At 38.9% G+C, this 22,268-nt stretch overlaps 1 protein-coding gene and 1 non-coding gene across 2 annotated transcripts in view; one reads left to right on the top strand and one right to left on the bottom strand.

Moving 5' to 3' along the window:
• The window catches only part of LOC133326725 (protein unc-80 homolog), a 52,416-nt gene that overhangs the window by 27,353 nt on the left and 2,795 nt on the right, over positions 1–22,268 (top strand). Inside the window, exons 16-28 of the mRNA XM_061535340.1 lie at positions 219–573; positions 2,808–2,913; positions 2,988–3,605; positions 3,658–3,882; positions 3,950–4,460; positions 4,947–5,084; positions 5,151–5,470; positions 13,756–14,300; positions 14,359–14,582; positions 14,648–15,192; positions 15,256–15,559; positions 21,228–21,958; positions 22,018–22,236. Of these exons, the coding sequence (XP_061391324.1) occupies positions 219–573; positions 2,808–2,913; positions 2,988–3,605; positions 3,658–3,882; positions 3,950–4,460; positions 4,947–5,084; positions 5,151–5,470; positions 13,756–14,300; positions 14,359–14,582; positions 14,648–15,192; positions 15,256–15,559; positions 21,228–21,958; positions 22,018–22,236 (4,841 nt within the window). The remainder of the gene's footprint in view (positions 1–218; positions 574–2,807; positions 2,914–2,987; positions 3,606–3,657; positions 3,883–3,949; positions 4,461–4,946; positions 5,085–5,150; positions 5,471–13,755; positions 14,301–14,358; positions 14,583–14,647; positions 15,193–15,255; positions 15,560–21,227; positions 21,959–22,017; positions 22,237–22,268) is intronic.
• Trnat-cgu (transfer RNA threonine (anticodon CGU)) lies at positions 9,069–9,140 on the bottom strand. Its single transcript has one exon. It is a non-coding gene; the product is annotated as a tRNA-Thr (tRNA).

Below are 22,268 nucleotides of genomic sequence, written 5' to 3'. Positions count from 1 at the left end.
ATAACACCCACACAAACACACACTTTCTTTCTTTCTCTCTTTATTTCTGTCTATCTGTCTCTTTCTTCTATATATCTTATATTTCTTTCAATATAACGCTATGCAACAACTGTCTGTAACTAAAAAACACTCACACACACCCACACACATTACTGTACAAAATAACATCAAAACACCAACAACAACAAAAATATCGAATATCGAACACACCAAAATAGCTCATAAACGCACGAGTGCCTTTAAAAATCTTAACACCGATCTTGGCAATGGTGTATCCTCATCAGGCGGTCAAGGCGGATATTCGACAAATTTCAGTGGCGGCCTAAGTGGTGGCCCGGAGGCTCAAGTTATTGCTGCGGTGTTTAAACCATTGGTAACACGATTTGTGAATGCCTCGAAGGAGTTGAAGTCGGTGGAAAATACCAGTCTCTATAGTGATGTTCGCCAGTTTATAACCTATGTCAAGGGAGCCCATGGTGGACCATTCCGTTTGGTGGCTCTTAGTGGTATATTGGCGGTAACGCCAAGGCCACACAAGAAGGGGCCAGCATCACAGACTACCCGAGTTATAAGGTGAGTTCAATTCGGATAAACATTTTCATGAAGAAACCGTTATCCTGATAAGATTTCCTATACGGAAACCGGAATCAGGTCAAATTTTCTATGCGAACACCATCAGGATAACATTTTCTATACGGAAACCATATCGGGATAACATTTCCTAAAGAGAAACCCAATCAGGATAACACTTTCCATACGGAAACCCTACCCGGATAACATTTCCCATAAGAAAACTCTATTCGGATAACATTTCCTATACGGAAACCTTATCCGGATAACATTTCCTATACGGAAACCTTATCCGGATAACATTTCCTATACGGAAACCTTAACCGGATAACATTTCCTATACGGAAACCTTATCCGGATAACATTTTCTATACGGAAACCTTATCTGGATAACATTTCCTATACGGAAACCTTATCTGGATAACATTTCCTATACGGAAACCTTATCTGGATAACATTTCCTATACGGAAACCTTATCTGGATAACATTTCCTATACGGAAACCTTATCCGGATAACATTTTCTATACGGAAACCTTATCCGGGTAACATTTCCTATACGGAAACCTTATCCGGATAACATTTCCTATACGGAAACCTTATCCGGATAACATTTCCTATACGGAAACCTTATCCGGATAACATTTCCTATACGGAAACCTTATCCGGATAACATTTCCTATACGGAAACCTTATCCGGATAACATTTCCTATACGGAAACCTTATCCGGATAACATTTCCTATACGGAAACCTTATCCGGATAACATTTCCTATACGGAAACCTTATCCGGATAACATTTCCTATACGGAAACCTTATCCGGATAACATTTCCTATACGGAAACCTTATCCGGATAACATTTCCTATACGGAAACCTTATCTGGATAACATTTCCTATACGGAAACCTTATCCGGATAACATTTCCTACACGGAAACCTTATCCGGATAACATTTCCTACACGGAAACCCTATTCGGATAACATTTCCTATAGGGAAACCTTATCCGGATAATATTTCCTATAGGGAAACCTTATCCGGATAACATTTCCTATAGGGATACCTTATCCGGATAACATTTCCTATAGGGAAACCTTATCCGGATAACATTTCCTATAGGGAAACCTTATCCGGATAACATTTCCTATAGGGAAACCTTATCCGGATAACATTTCCTATAGGGAAACCTTATCCGGATAACATTTCCTATAGGGAAACCTTATCCGGATAACATTTCCTATACGGAAACCTTATCCGGATAACATTTCCTATACGGAAACCTTATCCGGATAACATTTCCTATACGGAAACCTTATCCGGATAACATTTCCTATACGGAAACCTTATCCGGATAACATTTCCTATACGGAAACCTTATCCGGATAACATTTCCTATACGGAAACCTTATCCGGATAACATTTCCTATACGGAAACCTTATCCGGATAACATTTCCTATACGGAAACCTTATCCGGATAACATTTCCTATACGGAAACCTTATCCGGATAACATTTCCTATACGGAAACCTTATCCGGATAACATTTCCTATACGGAAACCTTATCCGGATAACATTTCCTATACGGAAACCCTATCCGGATAACATTTCCTATACGGAAACCCTATCCGGATAACATTTCCTATACGGAAACCCTATCCGGATAGCATTTCCTATACGGAAACCCTATCCGGATAACATTTCCTATACGGAAACCCTATCCGGATAACATTTCCTATACGGAAACCCTATCCGGATAACATTTCCTATACGGAAACCTTACCCGGATAACATTTCCTATACGGAAACCTTATCCGGATAACATTTCCTATACGGAAACCTTATCCGGATAACATTTCCTATACGGAAACCTTATCCGGATAACATTTCCTATACGGAAACCTTATCCGGATAACATTTCCTATACGGAAACCTTATCCGGATAACATTTCCTATACGGAAACCTTATCCGGATAACATTTCCTATACGGAAACCTTATCCGGACAACATTTTTCTATATGGAAACCTTATCCGGATAACATTTCCTATAAGGAAACTCTATCTGGATAACATTTCCTATACGGAAATCTTATCCGGATAACATTTCTTATACGGATACCCTTTCCTGTACGGAAACCCCATAATATTTCCTATACGGAAACCTTATCCGAATAACTTATCCGGGTAACATTTCCTTTTGCGAATCCATTATCTTACACCAATCCCTACTTTATTCCAGGCACATACCCCAGGCAGAGGTTGCTCAAAGTGTCCAAAATGATGACAACCGCTCTCAGAGGCGTCTCTTACTGAAAAAGAGAAGCACATCATCCGCTTGTGCCGTGGTAAGTCTCCCTCTTAGAAATGTCTTGAAAGAACATTTCAATTATATTCATTCTCCCTCTCCTTACCTCGACAGAGCCTTCTCGAAACCGAACCCTGTGACGAACACTACAAAACCAGTCAATCGCCGTTGAGCAACTTCCGACGACGCACAACTGGCATACGACCCACCCTGACGCCACGCCACAGTGAACGACAACTACTCTCAGACTCAACCTCAAGTTCGGAGAGAAATTCTCTTGGACGCTTGAGTGGTTTGGTACGTTGGTTCAAGGGTACCCCAAAAGAAGCTTCATCCATTGATTTAGAAATCGGTTCCCTGAATCCTGAAATGTCAACGACATTTGTTAGACATCCCTCATTGAAAATCCAAAGGGGGAGGTCTAGTGATGGCATTGGCCGTTCCATACAGAGAGCCAAGAGAAGAGTTGAACGTCGGCTAAATCGTTTCGGTGGCATTGTTAAGGGTAAAAAGAAACAGGGTGGCATTGAAGAGACGGCAGATTATAGTAGACGTAGCTCATCGGATATGTGTGATGGTCCCAGAGAATCAGAAGTGGTGGTACTGAAGGAACGTAAGCTAATACCATTGGAACCGGTTAGGATTGGTATGTTACGCCTGTCTTTTCTGCTGGAGACCTGTGCTCCCGGATCATTTCCGGATCCTCAATTGGTGGCGGCGGTTTTGGATTTGGTAGGGTGTAAATAAATCTCCTAGGAGCATTTTCTAATTGCTGTCTTTTTAGCCCCAAGCTCCCTTGGTTACCCGAGCCACCTTCCTATTGGAATGTGCTCATTTTGTGCATTTGTGCAACAAGGGTCAATGGCCCACCTGGATGAAACAAAATGTGGCTGGATATAGACCCTCAGGAGCCAACATCAATGCCAGTCAAATAAAACAACAAATGGGTACCACAAGTTCTCGGCGTACCCATATTCTGCAGAGAGCTGCTGGCAAAATGTTCCATCAGGTAGGTTCTACAATTATAAGTCCCGAAACAGATTCTTCAAATCTCTTTTTTCACAAAATTTCTTTAGTGGGCTGAAATGTTGGGCGCCCGTCTGGAGGAAATACTCTTCACCGAACGCCTGCAGTATGAGAATGTCAATGCCAGCCTTACAGATCCCGAAAAACAGCGAGAACTTTTGCAACAAGACGAAGAAGAGGATTTCCTAGATGAGGCTTCCGTCAATCCCCACGGCAATGATTGTCCACACGCCTTGAAGTTGATCGCCTGTGTACTGCTCTTTGAAATCACCGCCTTTTTGCGGGATATTTATGTTACGCTGCCGAAGGCATCGAAATTGCTGCACAAAGATAAACCAGCACCCTGGGAAAAGGTATACCGTGAAGCAAATCGTCGTTGGTCAATGGCTTTAAGTTCTATGGGTCATTCGCAGACATCGGCACAGAGTCTACAATCGATTGCGGCCGGCAATGATGCAGCGGGTGGCCAGACTGAAAGGAAAATATCATTTGTACTCCATGAACCGGACAATGAATCGGAGAATAGCAGTAATACAACGTTGACCAAGGAGGGAGAGGAAGGTGAGGATTAAAAAACAGAGCTAAAAGGATTTTAAAATTCATCTTTACTCATTAAAAAAACATGCGTTTAAAGGTCCTCCTCTAAAAAATCCACGCCTCTACAGGCCCTTAAGAAAATATTTTAAAAATCTACGCCTCTATAGGTCCTTAAAAAATATTTTAAAAATCTACGCCTCTATAGGTCCTTAAAAAATATTTTAAAAATCTACGCCTCTATAGGTCCTTAAAAAATATTTTAAAAATCTACGCCTCTATAGGTCATTAAAAAATATTTTAAAAATCTACGCCTTTTTTGGCCCTTAAAAAATATTTTAAATATCTACGCCTATTTTGGACCTTAAAAAATATTGTTTAAACATCCAGCCTATTTTGGCACTTGAAAAAATATTCTTTAAAAAATCCACGCCTATATTAGACCTTGAAGTCCGAACCCTATTAAAATATAAAAAAAAATCCCGTCTATATCTACTTTCGCATATTTTCCAGCTCGACGCCCACCAGCCTCTGCAGTGAGACCCTTCCTGTTACGGCGTGGTACCGCCACCACAACTGGTGGATCATTTAAACGGCGCTCACTAAAACTACGACGCAACACCAAGGATGGCAAAGATATGGAAACAGATTGTACGTATGACCACTTGACATCACAGAGAACCAAATTTTATAAAAATACATTTTTCGTTCGTACAGTCAAGCGTGTCGATTCGATTCAGGCCAAACGTAAAGTATCCTCACTATCTGATCGCAGTGATACCTCGGAACAGGGTATTGCCAGCGGCGGAGAGGATGACCATGGTTCACCGGGCATTTTAAGTGATGATCAGCAGCCGGAATCACCAACCGATTCAAATGAGACAGATGAAACAGCGAAGAATATGCCATGGCTAAAGGCTGTCATCGATTTGATTAGTAGCTATAATTTCTATTGTCAACACAAGGGCTATTGTCATCCGTATTGTTATAAGCGGCACATGAGGGCCTGTACGCGATTGGTCAAGGCAACAAGGAAGGTAAGTTTAAAGATTTTAGTTTTTAAAAGAAAATATATTTGTATACCGACAAAAATATGCCTCATCGAAATATCGTTTCTTGGACCATAATCATTTCAGACAATTGGTAGCCGATTTAGAAATGTCCGTCTGTCTACCGAAGGGAATTAGCGATTTAATCCGAAGCATGCACATCACTTTATTTGTACCAAACATTGATCAAGTCCGAAAATGTGTGTAATCCTTGTAGTGCCCCAAAGAGTCATAATTTTGAAAAGTTGTAAATTGCATATGCCATTTGGTCTATTGAGTACGCAGACCTACATAAAACCCAAAGGTGGTACCTAGCAACTGATGACCAACTCTTTGATTAAAACATAATTTAAAGCGAATATTGAGTCATGTGTGGCATGATAGACCTTAATATTAACCCTACATTTAGGATAACTATAGGTGTGAACCTCCGCATAGATGTCAAATTAAAAGAAAGTTCCAAATATTTTGAAGTTTCTTCTTCTAATATTCATCCGAAATGTTTGTAATTTGAAGGTTATAGCGGTGGTGGGGAAGTGCACCACCGAAATGCTTGTAATTAGGCAATACGGTCTCTTGGAGGGTAAGAACCACAGTTGCAGGATGTTTTTGATATTGATCATGGTTTCACATACTGTAAAAAAATCAGCCCGGTCCATTATATATCCGATTCGTTTTCAGTATCTTGAAAACAACACATTCCGTCCCATATATAATGGTCTGGCCCCATTTTCAATATTTTAAAAGTTGTACCCACATTTCCCCACCGACTTATCAGTAAATTGAAATTTCAAGTTCCTTCACCAGACTGTGGTACAGGGTATTATGTCTTTGTGCATATGTGTGTAACAGGCAAAAGGAAACGAGATAGACACATGGTTCCTTTTGAGAATATGCATAGAATCACTTTCTAAGTCGATTTATTCATGTCCGTCCGTCTGTCTGTCTGTCCATGTTAAATTGTAAAAAAAAGTACAGGTCGCATTTATGATCCGAATCGGATGAAATTTGGCACAGCTCATTAGTTTGGCCCAAGGACGAACCCTATTGAAATTGGGAAAAATCGGTTCAGATTTAGATATAGCTCCTGTATATATTTTCGTCCAATTTAAGGTAAATGGTGCACCAAAGTCCCTATATATCTTTCGATTTCCACGAAATTTGGCACAGCGTAATGAATAAGGTCACGAATGATGGTAAATGGTGCACCAAAGTCTCTATATATCTTTCGATTTGAACGAAATTTGGCAAAACGTACTAAATTAAGTCTAGAATGATATGTTCAAAGTTCTGTGAAAATCGGCTCAGATTTAGATATAGCCCCCATATATAGCTTCGCCCGATTTTAGGTAAATAGTCCACTAAAGTCTCTGGAAATCTTTTGATTTGCACGAATTTTGGAAGAGTGTACTGAATTAAGTCTAGAATGATGTGTGAAAAGTTTTGAGAAAATCGGTTCAGATTTAGATATAGCTCCCATATATAGCTTCACCCGATTTTAGGTAAATAGTCCACTAAAGTCCTTGGAAATCTTATGACTTCCACGAAATTTGGCACAGAGAAATGAATAAGGTCTAGAATGATGTTTGCCAAGTTTCGTTAAAATCGGTTCAGATTTAGATATAGCTCCCATATATATCTTCGTCCGATTTAAAGTTAATTGTGTACCAAAGTCCCTATATATCGTTCGATTTGCACGAAATTTGGCACAGCGTACTAAATTAAGTATAGAATGATGCGTGCAGTTTCGTGACCGATTTTAGGTAAATAGTCCACTAAAGTCCCTGGAAATATTTTGATGTGCACGAAATTTGGCACAGAGTTATGAATATGATCGAGAATGATGTTTGCCAAATTTCGTGAAAATCGGTTCAGATTTAGATACAGCTCCCATATGTATTTTCATCCGATTTAAGGTAATTGGTGCACCAAAGACCCTATATATCTTTCGATTTGCACGAATTTTTGTATAGGATACTGAATTAAGTGTAGAATGATATTGCTAAGCTTCGTAATATAGATTTATAACAAAACGCGTCGTCTGTTAGGATACATATGTAAAATATACCCAAATTGGTGAAGGGTATCATATAGTCGGCCCAGTCCGACTTAACAACTTTCCTTACTGTTTTTTTAGAATGAGCTAAAAATATCGTTTCCACACGATCCCCCAACTTTAACTACTCCAATCTGTGGTAAACTTGGATTGATTTTCTTTAATTAATAGAAAAAAGACAAGACTTAGGAAAGCCCCTTAAACATGCCATTATAAAACCACTATGCCCTAAAAACACCAGTAGTATTCAAGTTCTTAAGAATACGAGTATAGATTACACTGTGCTACAAAATAACAAAAAAAATTTTTTCAGGGGTTCTATTGTACCAATTCAGTTTAGTTGGAGTCACTGGATCACGAAAATACCTTTGGTTTTTCTGGGTCACTTCGAAAATTAATTTTATAACGGTAAATATGGAGAAAAACGTAGTTTCATGGATTTTCCATTTGAAAATTGAATAACTTATTTACTTTATAACGGATTTATATTATTCTTTTTTTCTTTCGAATACTACAATATTTCCTTTTAAACAAGATATATATTTGGTAAATCGGTTGAGGATTGGCTGAGTTACAGCGGTTGAAATGTGGAAAAATACGCATAAAATGACAAAATTTATTTTTCTTCGGACTGTACGATGAAATTATGATATCAAGTCATATAAGTTTTATTATATTACGGGAAGAAAATTAAATTAGCTTTCGAAAATGTTAAAAATCAAAAAAATCTGTTAAAAAATGGATGACTTATACACATTTTTGTATTGATTCTATGCATATTCTCTAAAGGAAATATGGGTCTATCTCGTTTCCCTTTGCCTGTTGCAAACATAACGGTTTGTAACAGGAAACGATACAGACCCATATTTCCTTTAGAGAATATGCATAGAATCAATACAAAAATGTGTATAAGTCATTCATTTTTTAACCGATTTTTTTGATTTTTATCATTTTCGAAAGCTAATTTAATTTTCTTCCCCGTAATATAATAAAACCTATATGGCTTGATATCATAATTTCATCGTACAGTCCGAAGAAAAATAAATTTTGTCACTTTATGCGTATTTTTTCACATTTCAACCGCTGTAACTCAGCCAATCCTCAACCGATTTACCAAATATATATCTTGTTTGAAAGGAAAAATTGTACTCTTCGATAGAAAAAAAGAATAGTATAAATCCGTTATAAAGTAAATAAGTTATTTAAGTTTCAAATGGAAAATCCATGAAACCGCATTTTTCTCTATATTTACCGTTATAAAATTAATTTTCGAAGTGACCCAGAAAAACCAAAGGTATTTTCGTGGTCCAGGGACTTCAACTAAACAGAATTGGTACATTAGAACCCCTGAAAAATTTTCGTGTCGCACAGTGTTATTATTATATTTCCCTGATGCCATTATAAATCCACTATGCCCTAAAAACACCAGTAGTATTCAAGTTCTAAAGAATACGAGTATCGAGTATTATTATATTTCCCTGATTCTTAATTAAACAAATAAAAATTCCATAAAAACATTTGTTCAAGTTCTGCCTCCTGTGAGGATTGAACTCACGACCCCTGGTTTACGAGACCAGTGCTCTACCACTGAGCTAAAGAGGCGGAATGGCAAGCTGTCGCGTAAAAGGTTAGAAAAGTAAATCGTGTAGGTGTTAGTCACGTCACATTAGCGAAAAGTTATACTTCAAAGTGTTTTGTTTTCTACGAACTTCAAATTAATTTTCGTTTCTTTTGATATTTTTGGTTAAGGGCACATAGAGCGATCGTTTTGTTTTATTGTTACAAGAAATGGCAAAATGATGACGATGACTCAAATACTAGCGGCAATAACAACAACAATGCCACTGATAACATTGTTATGACTAGTGTTGTTGTTGCTGCTGATCTAGTGATACCGGTGGGGAAGTGTTTAGTTTTTTGTTATCGTCATAATAGTCAGCCACTATTACTAGACTATGCAAAATTTTATTTTGTTGGGGGTTTCTCCCTTCATTAGAGTGTAACGAATCTGATATTTGTTTGCGAGTATACAAATATGTAGATTATACCAAAAATTCCGGAATTCCTGTACCGAAAGGTATTTTTAGATGGCCATAAAAACTATTTACAACTACAAGAGTCATTTAGTGCCTATATTCTTGTACAGTTGATATCGGATATAAGCACATCTCATATAAGAAAAAATCGCAAGATTATTAAAAACACCGAGCTTATACTTTCTTATATCCGATAATTCCATATAAGAAAAAACGCATATAAGAAAGAAATTTCCGGCTTTTTCAGTTTCTTATATCCGATATCTACTGTAAATGACATTTGGTTCTTCAAAATTATTTAAATATCCGGAAATATCAAAACATACACGTTCCGTTAAGTAAACGTAGCCAAATATTTCAATATACCTAAAATCTGATGTTTTCAAGGTGGATTACAAACAAGGTCCGGGTGGCTGCTTCAACACAAAATATCACACGGTATTTATAAAAATAGAGTGACTGTTAAAAAAATAAATAGGTAAAAAAATCCTACCCTCATACAAATGCCTGCCCATTGTTATTTATATCCTCCATCATGAGGTAGATTGTACATTTCATTCCGTTTGCAAAACCTCGAAAGATTCGTCGTAGACCCTATTGAATTGATCAGAATACAATTCTATATCGATATCGCGATGTCTATCGGCCTGCCTGTTGAAATCTCGATAGAGATCGCAATATTTAAGATAGAGGTTTGAAATTTTGTAAAAATTTTCGGTATTACAAATGGGGGTATATCGGTCCTTTTTTATGGTGACCCATACACTACAATATTGAGTTTTGGTAATGTTTACCAATCTAATTGGCTATAATTGGATATTTAGATTCTCATTGAGGGAAAATCCCTTACCAAAAATTACCAATATTGACCCATGTTTCGCGCAACCCCCATATAACGGTACCCCATTACACGGTATTATGAAGCTTTCAAAGTTCCTACTAAAAATCATAAAAATTAACATTGATCTACATTTTGTGGTAGCAACCATGTAACGATACCCCGCACCATTCGGTATTTTGATGCTTTTGGGGACATTTTTCAGCCCAATGTTCCTATTAAAAATTATAAATATTGTTCCACTTTTTATTCAGTATTTTAGGGATATTGGGTATGTTTTCAGCCGAATTGGCTGTAATTTAGCTATAACGATACCACCCGAATTTCTGTATTTTGGGTACATAGGACATGTGATTCAATCAAAAATTAATGTAATTTTATATTTTGGATTCTCAATTTTGGTATAATCTCACTTTTCAGTATTTTGTGGATTTCGCACATATTTTTCAACTGCCAACCCGATGAGTGATATATGCCGGATCCTGGCCCAACCTGAATGATAGAGAGGTGGTTATTTCGTTTTCTCTTTAAAGCCTTGATCGATTTTAAATATTTTGAATATCCACCTCATGGTGGATGGTATAAAAGTTAACGACGTTTTTACTTGTTATGGTCCGAAGTATATTAGGTATTTTGATGGTGATATGCTCATTATCGATCAAAAGTAGCGTGAATTGTGCGTCTCGGTTTTTAGAGGATAAAAAGCATTCTGGTTGAAAATCCAATGTCTCGACATAGCACCCATATATCGGTCCCGCTTCCTTTTAGCTATTTTACAGGTCCTAGCTAATTTTTATACCCTACACAACTATGTTGTCAGGGTATTATAGCTTTGTGCAGCCCCAAGAGTTTTTAACGCCTCGAAATATTGGTCCTAGACTCATCTAGACATGTGTGTCCGTCCGTCTGTCTGTCAGTCCATTATAATTTGTAAACTCGATACAGACCACAGTTATGGATCAATCTTCACGAAATTGCATGTAGAATGGGTTCTGTCCAATGAAGATCCCTATTGTTTTTAGTAAAATCGGTTAATATTTAGGGGTTGAAATGCACCAAATTTTTAATTTTTGTTGGTTTTTCTGGTCGCTCCAGAGGCAGCAATTATGGTCCAAACATTGCGGAAATCGTACACCTGAAGGACATAGACCCGAGAAGTTGATAATATATCCAAGAGGAGTGGTTGAGCTTTAAGTTGATACCAATTTTATTGTCGTATGCACTCGGATGTGGAAGATACACTTAAATATTTACAGGTTCTTACATATTCATATATTATTTAGTAACTCATTACCACACAAGAGGACGGAAATATAGAGCTGATCGCTTTGAAATTTTCCATTTTCCATGTATGGGCAAGGACAACGCCTATAATTTTCGGTGATGATCAGATAATAATATTGGGATGAAGTGGACCGAAATCTTAATTGTTTGTGTTTTTTCGATCCGATCTATAGGCCACAATTGAAAGCCGAACATCACAACAACCAACGGTGAAGGGAATCTGGACAAGTAATTGGAAGAGCTGTACAGAATATTGGTAATATTTGATGACCTTAAGAGGGTGCAAATATTGCGAAATATTGTACAAGCTCAGAATGTAGTACCACAGAAAGTTAGATTTTCGTGAAATTTGTGTAGGGTATTATATGGTCGGCCAATTCCAACTATACTACCGCTCACTCCGAAGTGATTTTAATTGTCTCAAATTAGCAGGTCTCCGACGATGAAATATCTCCGACAGGAAATTGTCAACATTTTCCGACCAATGGGTCATTATTAGCCTATGAAAGTACTCAGAAGTTACAGACAAAAAAATTCAGTATAAGTCCATGTTTTGACATGTTCATGTTTTCTATATTTTCGTGTTTTCGAAGAATAAGAACAATCTTCGCCATTTTCGGTACATCCTTCGAGGTCTCTGGCAGAATGTTTTCTATTAAGATTCATATTTCGATATAGCCCTTACATACAGACAGACATAAAACCTACCCACCATCAGGCATATTGGACTATGTGGCTCTAAAAGGTCATATGGTGCAGTTATCTGCGAATCAAATTCTAATTTATCAGTGTTCGACATTTGTCTTCTCTCCAAAGGCAGCCCTTTTCAAGGAGATTTTTTGTTGATGGACCGAAAGTCCATTTATTTCAACCATCAAATAAATTTTCTTTAGCACGTCCAGTGGCAGATTTCTGTGACTGATGGACCCTATCAACAATATTAAAGATCTCAATTACACCCCAGTCTTATGAAGAAGAACTGTTGGTTTTTTGAGGGCCCAAAAGACTAGAGGCAATGGTCTAGATACCTTTAAAAAATGACCTTTTACAAATTGTTTATCTTCCCTACATGATCTGCGCCAGTCTTCATTGTCCTCTCTCCTGGCTTGTAATATACTTCATTCGGTCAGTCCCATGAAAAAGTATCTAAAAATTAGATGTAGAGGATCAGTAAGGCCTGAATAGTATTCATATAGATTCAGTCGCCCAGACAATAGAACAATACCCAGACCAATACGAGTAATCTTAACTCTGCTAATATCAGGAATGTGCAACTGCTTCAAATTCTAAATAGACTCGATGCCCAACACATGCACAGCATTTTTTACTGGATCACTCAACATTTTGCACCTCAAACTGGAGGTCAAAAGCTCATCAAAAAACATGATTGTTTGAATGTGTTGGGATATATTTTTTCTTTGAAACCAGACTTCCTCAAGGGTCGAGTCCCTTTCGATGTTCCCATCCTACAATCGCTATCAGTATCATTCCAACGCCAACTGATAGCTGGGTTTAACTGAAACAAATTCACCTGATTTTTACTTAGTTCTAACCTTATAAAAATATATATTTTGAAATATAGGTCCATGTTTTGATCAAACTTCTATATGTATATCCTGCCATTTTAGGTATTTTGATGATGCTGGGTGCAATCTCGAACCACAATGGCTGTAATTTAGCATTCTGTAGAAAACAATTCTTCGCAGAAAATTTTCAATATAGGTCTATTTTTTTGGCATGGCCGAAATTTTGGGTAACTTGGAATTTTCCAATTTATGGGTCTATAAATTTCGTTTTCTCAGAGTAATATAGAAACACTCTTCTTGGCAGGACATGGACATACCTTCTCCACGTTTTGACATAACTTAATGTAAAGGTTTCGACGTATTTTCTTTAGGAAAGGAAAGTGTCCAGAACATATTAAATGGAACTGTTGTCCATTTAATATGTTCTGGAAATGTTGGCATAAAGTATATAATTTTACCCCAATTAATCCGCTAAAAATATATTTTAAAATACGCTAAAATGCCACTATCCTTTTTTCAATTTTTTTTTACAGGTTTATGGTGAAGAATTTGGTTTTACATTCGATTCGGATCATCCCAACTTGGAACCCACCGTTATTTCATCATCAAAAGTACACCAGCCGCAACGTCCCCGATCAGCACGTAAAGTATCCGAACAAAGTTCAACACAAACCTCACCGTCGAAACGTAAAGATAGTCTATCGCGTAAAGATCGTATTAGTGATGATCCTGATTTAGAAATGGCTGAAAAGCTAGCTAAAGCTTTCCGGCAAGAACGCGAGAAAAAAGAACAAGAAGAACCACCGATATTGAAATTTATACGCTTCCATATACGAAGTCTGTTCCATTATCCCTTTGCCACGATGCTCAAAGGTGCAGTTGTCTTAACCGAAGAAATGGTAATTGAAGCAATGCCTGCAGCATGGGAACTGCTGCTGGAGACAAATCAAGATACCGCATCGGCAAGTGCTGCAGTTTTCCTAATGGGTTCGGTTAAGGCTCAAAACTATGCCTTTGACATTATGCAGAGGGCGCTGAAGAACAAGGATCCGGATATAAGAATTGGTGCCATACAGAGGTGGGTAGAATGGGAGAGAGAGGTTATGTGATTTTGATCTGTTATTAATTATTTTCAGATATTTAATTTTGTGGAAGAATCGTTTCCATGTGTGGCCTCGCATGGAGGAAAATGCCCATGATGTTACCTTTAAGGTACCTCCCGGTGGCATCGAGTTTACATTACCTTCACCGAAAATTGGTATTGAAAGTTTACCGGTGGTGGATCCTCCATGGATGCCGGTACAACAAACCAAAGATATGGATGTGACTCTGAATCAGGATAGACATGTGGGATATAAAGGTAGAAATGATATATTTACACATACAGGCTTCTTCAATAATTTCCTTAACTTACCTCCTCTCCAGTGACCGCCACGAAAAGTCGCAAAATGCAACAAACCGAAGCCATACGCAACGCCTTGCGTCAGCAGCGTGATAAACAACGGGCCGAACGCCACAGCTTTTTAATTACCACCATACCCGTTAGCCAACAAGCATCCCATGAACCGGGTATGGAACATGAAGATCACGAAGGTGAAGAGGAAATCGATGGCACCCGAATGTCTTCACATTTACATCATTCCCATTCGCTGTTTCCATCGGTTCTCTGTTCGTCTGTAATGCAAATTGTTGGCTGCTTAGATGATGCTGCAATTGGTTCCGATGGTAATGCCGTCTATGAAGTAGCCTATCAGGTTATATGGGTATGCTTGGTTGAAGAATCGGCGCTCTTTTTGCGTTATGTATTTGAGCGTCTAACACGTGATCGTCAGGATCAAATGTTTAAACTACTGAGACACCTGATACGTTTTGTACCACGTCTTCCTCAGCAGGCTGCATTTGCTTTATATAACTCCATTATTGGTTACATTATGTTCTATGTTAGGTCATCCAATGATCTCAAACAAGAGGTAGGTTTCCCAGAGAACCATAATTAATGTAAAGATAATTTAGAAGTTGTTCCTTTCTTCCAGCTTGTTGGTTCGGCTTTATCCATTTTATGGATGGTTGTCCACAGTGTCCACGGCATTATGTTCAAGGATTTGAAACAGATTCTCCGTAAGGAACAATGTGATGCATCGATTCTCTTAACTGCCAATGTACCGGCTGCTAAGAAAATCGTTGTCCACGGCCCAACGGATGATGATTGCAATATACCCTCCCAGTTCCCCGTGCAGGAGGATACACTCTTCTGTCAATTGCTAAAAGAAGCTTTGGACTATTATACAGTGGATGAAAAGAATTTGAACAATTATTGTTTAGTGGACTATAAGAGTAGTAAGTATTATTTCGGAAATATTATTTACCCTCTATGGACCTAGAATGCCAAGTTGTAGAACCATCGGATTGCAAACTATGGCTAAAACCTTCAAAAACATCTAAAAACGTAGGTAAGTTCGACCGGGTCGAACTTTTTACATCCTCCACCATGAGGTGGCCATTCAAAATAACTAACCTCGATCCGGACTTTCTAGAATATATCGAAAATGATGGGTGGCGATTGAAAAAGATGTTTGAAATCCTCGAAATACCGTATATTACGGTTAATCTAATATAGGGCATATACCAAGACATTTGGTATAAAAATAAAATGCTAAATTCCCAATATTAACCAGTAAGGAAAGTAGTAAGGTCGGACGGGGCCGACTATATGATACCCTTTACCACTATGGGTATATTAAACAGGACTATTGAATCAGGAATTGAGTCTACCTAGATCTATCCATAAACATGTCATTCGTTTGTTACAATGGGACAAAAGTATGTAAATCGACTTCAAACAAATATAAATAGGTCATCCGTTGGGCTATATCTGTACTTCTAGAAAACGCAACTACGCAATTCTATGCTCAATTTTGTAAGTTGTGCATAATTTGATGTCAATCTGACTAACATGAGCAGTTTGATGCCCAATTTACTTGAAATCGGACGAAAATATATATGTGAGCTTTATACAAATATTAAGCGATTTCAAACAAACTTGTCACAGGTTAGGTTATACTAATTTCAGAACGTTTTGTTCCTATTGGTTCCTTGGTGCGTCAATTACTTAAAATCAATCTATAATAAAAGGGAGCTATATCTAAATATAGGCCGATTTTCACGAAACAAGGCAGACATCACTCTAGGCTCAATTCAGTATGTTATGCCAAATTTCGTGCAAATCGAAGGATATATAGGGACTTTGGTGCACCATTTACATGAAATCGGACGAAACTATATATGGGAGCTTTATCTAAATCAGGACCGATTTTCTCAAAACTTGGCAGACATCACTCTAGGCTGAATTCAGTACGTTATGCCAAATTTCCTGCAAATCGAAGGATATATAGGGACTTTGGTGCACCATTTACATAAAATCGAACGAAACTATATATGGGAGCTTTATCTAATCAGGACCGATTTTCTCAAAACTTGGCAGACATCACTCTAGGCTGAATTCAGTACGTAATGCCAAATTTCCTGAAAATCGAAGGATGTATAGGGACGTTGGTGCACCATTTACATAAAATCGGACGAAACTATATATGGGAGCTATATCTAAATCAGGACCGATTTTCTGGAAACTTGGCAGACATCACTCTAGGCTCAATTCAGTACGTTATGCCAAATTTACTGCAAATCTATGGATATATAGGGACTTTGGTGCACCATTTACATAAAATCGGACGAAACTATATATGGGACCTATATCTAAATCTGGACCGATTTTCTCGAAACTTGGCAGACATCAATCTAGGCTCAAGTCAGTACGTTATGCCGAATTTCGTGCAAATCGAAAGATATATAAGGGATTTTGGTGCACCATTTACATGAAATCGGGCGAAACTATATATGGGAGCTATATCTAAATCTGGACCGATATTCTTGAAACTTGGCAGACATCACTCTAGTCCTAAATGATTAGGCTGTACCAAATTTCGTGCAAATCGAAAGATATATAGGGACCGTTTACATTAAATCGGTTAAATATATATATGGGAGCTATATCTAAATCTGAACCGATTTTTCCCAATTTCAATAGGGTTCGTCCTAGGGCCAAACAAATGAGTTGTGCCAAATTTCATCCAATTCGGATCATAAATGCGACCTGTACTTTGCTCACAAAAATACATGGACAGACGGACGGACGGACGGACATGCATAAATCGACTTAGAAAGTGACACTATGCATATTCCCGAAAGGAACCATGTGTCTATCTCGTTTCCTTTTTCCTGTTACAAACATATGCACAAAGACATAATACCCTGTACCACAGTGTGGTGAAGGGTATAAAAATACAGCTAGATGGAGAATAAACTAAAACGTGGACCTACTTACTTAGCTGGCTCGAAACCTAGCCTGGCCTAGCCACCGTAGTCGCTGCAGCTCGGTACGTCAATGTCCGTGTATAGATGGTATTCCTTCGATATTCAGCGTCTTCGCAGATCGCTCCGTAGATCTTTCAAAGAATTTGTCGGTCAAACACTTCAAGAGCTGCCTCATCTGCTTCTGACCCATATATAATCTGAATCTCCAAACTGATGTAATTTGTTTTATTTATAGCTGTACCGGTGTAGATGAAATCCCTGACTACCTCAAAGCTGTAGTTTTCAAGTTCCATAATTGGTCCGAGTCTACTGGACGTCTTGCGCGTTGATACCCTCCTCGCCATTTACTACCAGACCCACTTTGGCAGACTCCTTCTCGTAACCTTCCCCTCAATCTTGAACTAACAGTAGGCTTACGTTTATATACCTTTTGAGCTGGGGCATCCTCATCCATTTGCACAACATTGCCATAGCCACCTAAAATAGACGTCATTTCTTTTATTTATGGCTGTACTGAGGTAGCTGAAATCTCTACCTAAAGCTTTAGTTTTCAAGTTAGAAAGGTCCGAGCCTACTGGACGTTTTGCGCGTTTATACCATCCTGAGGTTCCAATTATTGAGCATGCATTCCTGTAGCCAAAGTGTACTAATCAGCTGGTGCATGCTCCTGATCAGCATCTGACCACCGGTCTTGAATAGTTCGGCTGGTAAGCCATCTGCACCAGCTGTTTTATTATTCTGCTATTCTGACCTCATCATGGTTATTGGTTCTGGGGTATTTTCTTCACCGTCACTATTTGATACCAGAAGCTTTGCAAAATGTTCCTTCGAGATCCTCAACCCACTATCGATATCTGCACCACGTTTCCTTCTCCATTCCAATGCTTCAGATCCATATAACAGCACGGGTAGTATCAGCGTCTTGTATAGTGTGAGTTCGGCCCGACCGAACTTAAGGTTTTTTCACTGGTTGATGGGGTTAGACAAGTGGCAAGGCACCGTACCATCAATTCCTGCCCAGTATGAATTGAGGTGACTACACCATCCAGATCGTAGTTCTGCCAAGACCATTCTAACTGCACCCGTCTGATTACAATTGAATCCTGCGTGATAGGTTCCCTTTCGTACCTTTAGACCTCCCTCTCCAGAGCATGAAGATCCTCCCTGAGATGTGTAAGTGGTGGGTTGTTGATCCAATATCTGCATGGTATAGGTAACATGTAGATATTGGATCGACAACATCTGGTTGTGTTAACTCACATGATGGATCTTCGTCACCTCATGTCGTTGGTTTATTGGAGTCATGAGGAGACAACCTTCTGCAGTCCTCAGAGCGGCATTCTGGCAGGATTGCAGACTTCTCCATTAACTCTCCACTAACTCCACTGGAGCCGCATAGTTTATCACAGACCGGCCTAATGCTGTGTATATTTTAAGAAGGTTTCTTTGTCAGCTTCCCAAGTGCTGCCGACTATCGACTTGAGAATCTTGTTCCGGCTCCAGACCGACTATCGACTTGAGAATATTGTTCCTGCTTCTGATGTTTTCGCAAATTGCTATGGCATGTGCGTACGACTTATAAAGGCTATCAAATGTGACCCCTAGAAGCTTAAAGTAATTGGTGGTCGGAATTGTGAACCCGTCGACCTGCACATTCAAAGATACCCGCATATTCGCTGTCCATGTGGTAAACAGTGTGACCGTTTACTTAGTGGCGGATACTTCCATATTCCTGGCTTAGCTATATCCTAGATAGCCGTTCAGCCTCTCGTAAATGTCATCAATTTTCTGTCTTAACGCCATGATCGTACAATCATCAGCATGATCGTAAATAAATGCGGTAGGTTTGGAGAAAGGTTGATGTTAGTTCCGGAGATATCTCCCCTCCTTGGAGAACTCTCTGTTCCTATTTTTGAATTTCACGTACGACTGGCGCCCAACCAAATAATTTACGATATCCAACGTGTCAAACATAGCTGAAGGGTTGTTCGTTCGACGTCCGTGACTGACGATATCAAATGCCTTTAATAGGTCCAGCGCCTGTTGCATGTGTGGAAATGGCGTGGAAAGTTGTTGTGGTGCTGCTTCCGGAATCCGTGTTGATGATCAGCAACTGAGAAGCATTCACGAATGCCAGGGAGTATCAATGCCGCGAAAGTATGATTAAACTTTGCTGGCATCCTCGCCTGCCCATTTTCAAAGACTTCATGAATTATGTATGTGTGTGGTTAACGATAAGTTGAGGGTTGATCTTAAATACTTAACTCCGGGTTGATCCAGCTGCTTAAGCAATACCATGGATGTTCCGTCTGGATTCCAACACTTTGGATGACTCGGCTCTCGAACGTCCTTCATTGTAAATTGTGGTCGTACCTCATCGACTCGCAGTGCCCTTATGCATAGTACGTAGTACACTCCTTTTCGCCCTTTCACTCGCGGGTGCTCAATGAACTGCCAGTATAAATAACACCCGCACCCTTTCGGGTCTACCAAAGTTACGTTATTAAATGTGGCAGCATTCTGTGATCCCTTCTTCCAGAATTCGAAAGAGACTTAACCGTTGCCCACAATTTACTTGTCCCGATGACAATGTTGCATTAGTTTAGATGGTTTTGCCACATTTTCCTTTTGAGCTCGCATACTAGGCTTCAAAGATAAGTTCAGGAGTCGTACGACGGAGCTCATCACGTTCATTGGCCAGTACCGTCGCCTCTACTGGAAAGTTCGGTTATTCGACCAAATTTTTCTTTTTGTACTCACATACTAGAGGTTGGCATCAAGGGTATGTTCAGGGATCGCACAACGGGGCTCATCACGTTCATTGGCCAGTACAGTCGTCTCTACTGAAGTGAGCGGCAGCAGTAGTGATGATTCTACGGAAACATCTCTCAGTTACCCGAGGATCTGAGATATTGTACAGCTCTCTGGCCAGGCCAATCAGCTTTCGGCGTTCAGAGGTAATAAAGTCGAATGATCTATTGACGGAGGCGATTAATTGACAGGTTACGTCATTTATCAGACCCGATGCCACTATGGCGATGTCTGGCGAACCGGTGTAATCTCCTCTTATCCCCATGGGACCAAAATGTTGAGATATAAATTTGCTCAGCCAGCGCTGTACCCTTCTGGTCTTTATCTAAGACGGAATGCCACTCATGGTGGACATTGAAATACCCTAGGTGGTTATTAAAGTCTAAACGCGGACTGATATCCGGTAAATAATGCGGAATACAGCTGTTCATTGGTGGTATATAAAGATGTAGCACGTCTAACTCGGTAGTTCCACATTTGACAGCTACCCCTACACATTCGATGTATGTATGGGTCATTATAACCTAGTTCAAGCTGGATAGGTCTGTACTCGACAACATGCTGTAACAAGAATTCAAGTTCCCTAGTTATTTTTATCTATTTATACACACATAACTGCTACATCTATAAATTTCATATATAGATGACATGAGTCTAGTTTAAGGATGATATGTCTGTATTAAGTAGGGCCACTCCACCACTTCCAGTGCGATTCTTTTTAACAACGTTATAACCATCCAAAACTGTAGGCTACAATTTCCCTATATAATTTCTTTATATGGTAATAATATTTCAAATTTTCTCTCACTCTCACCTTTTCCAGATAAAATACTCAATCCAAATTGGTATATACGTGATTTATACTTCTTCAAGCGCTCCCAATATCCAGAAGTTCGTCTAGTCTTACTGAAACCCGATGAATCATTTTTGGCACTGCAAAAACAAGAACTGACCAAGAAATTTGTAGAAATTGGTAAAGTCCATTTAACCTGGGCAATTTTGAAAAATGTCGATATGGTCGTTCAGCGGGTCGTCTTCCTACACGAAGAACTTATGAAGTTGCCCTCCTTCCCACGTAAAGCTCTCGAAGTTGATTTGGATTTACATCAAAGTGGTGAATATGGCAAAGTGCTGCTGGGTTTAGATGTCCTTCATAAGTTTATGTGGGTACGACTGATTGCTCGTATGTTTGAGGCTATGGCTGGTAATTTTGCCTATTCAGCGGATATTCAATTATTTTTGAATGTGCTGTCGGGCGCAGCATTCCTACATGCTGAGGATTCGTGTATTATGCGTTATGTTATGGCAACGTATATCAATGCGGCCTTTAATTTCAAGAACATCTTTTCGACAAATGGTTATTTTATGATAATGCCGACATTGCTGCAGATCTATTCGCTGCATCAGACAAATAAACTTATTACCACAACGATTGAATATGCTGTCAAACAGTTTTATTTGCTGAATCGTAAACCATTCATATTGCAAATGTTTGGTTCTGTGTCGGCTATTTTGGATACTGACGAGGATGGTTCCTACGGGGATGCTCATAAGGTAAGAATGGGCTCATCTAAATCCTAACAGAATAATAGAATGAGTTTTTTATTTTATAGGTTCAATCCAGTTGTTTGTTTAACCTATTATTAAGTTTGGAGGATCCCTCCCCAGATCCCTTGAATATTGCCGAATTGGTTAAGGAACCTAAACCTTTGAAAGCCATTGATTTTTGTTATCACGATGAAGATGGTGATGTTACCGTGTTGGATTGTATTACATTGTGTGTAATGGTGGTTTCCTATTCTGCAGAAAGCACCCGGGGATATCAGATGTTGGTAAGTATTTCCAGCAAATTACGTTAAATCTG

The sequence above is a fragment of the Musca vetustissima genome, unplaced genomic scaffold, assembly GCF_032173495.1.
Source record: "Musca vetustissima isolate MV318-11 ecotype Yass unplaced genomic scaffold, APGP_CSIRO_Mvet_v1 utg39857, whole genome shotgun sequence".
Taxonomy (NCBI): domain Eukaryota; kingdom Metazoa; phylum Arthropoda; class Insecta; order Diptera; family Muscidae; genus Musca; species Musca vetustissima.
This window is presented reverse-complemented; position numbering and strand designations above follow the sequence as displayed.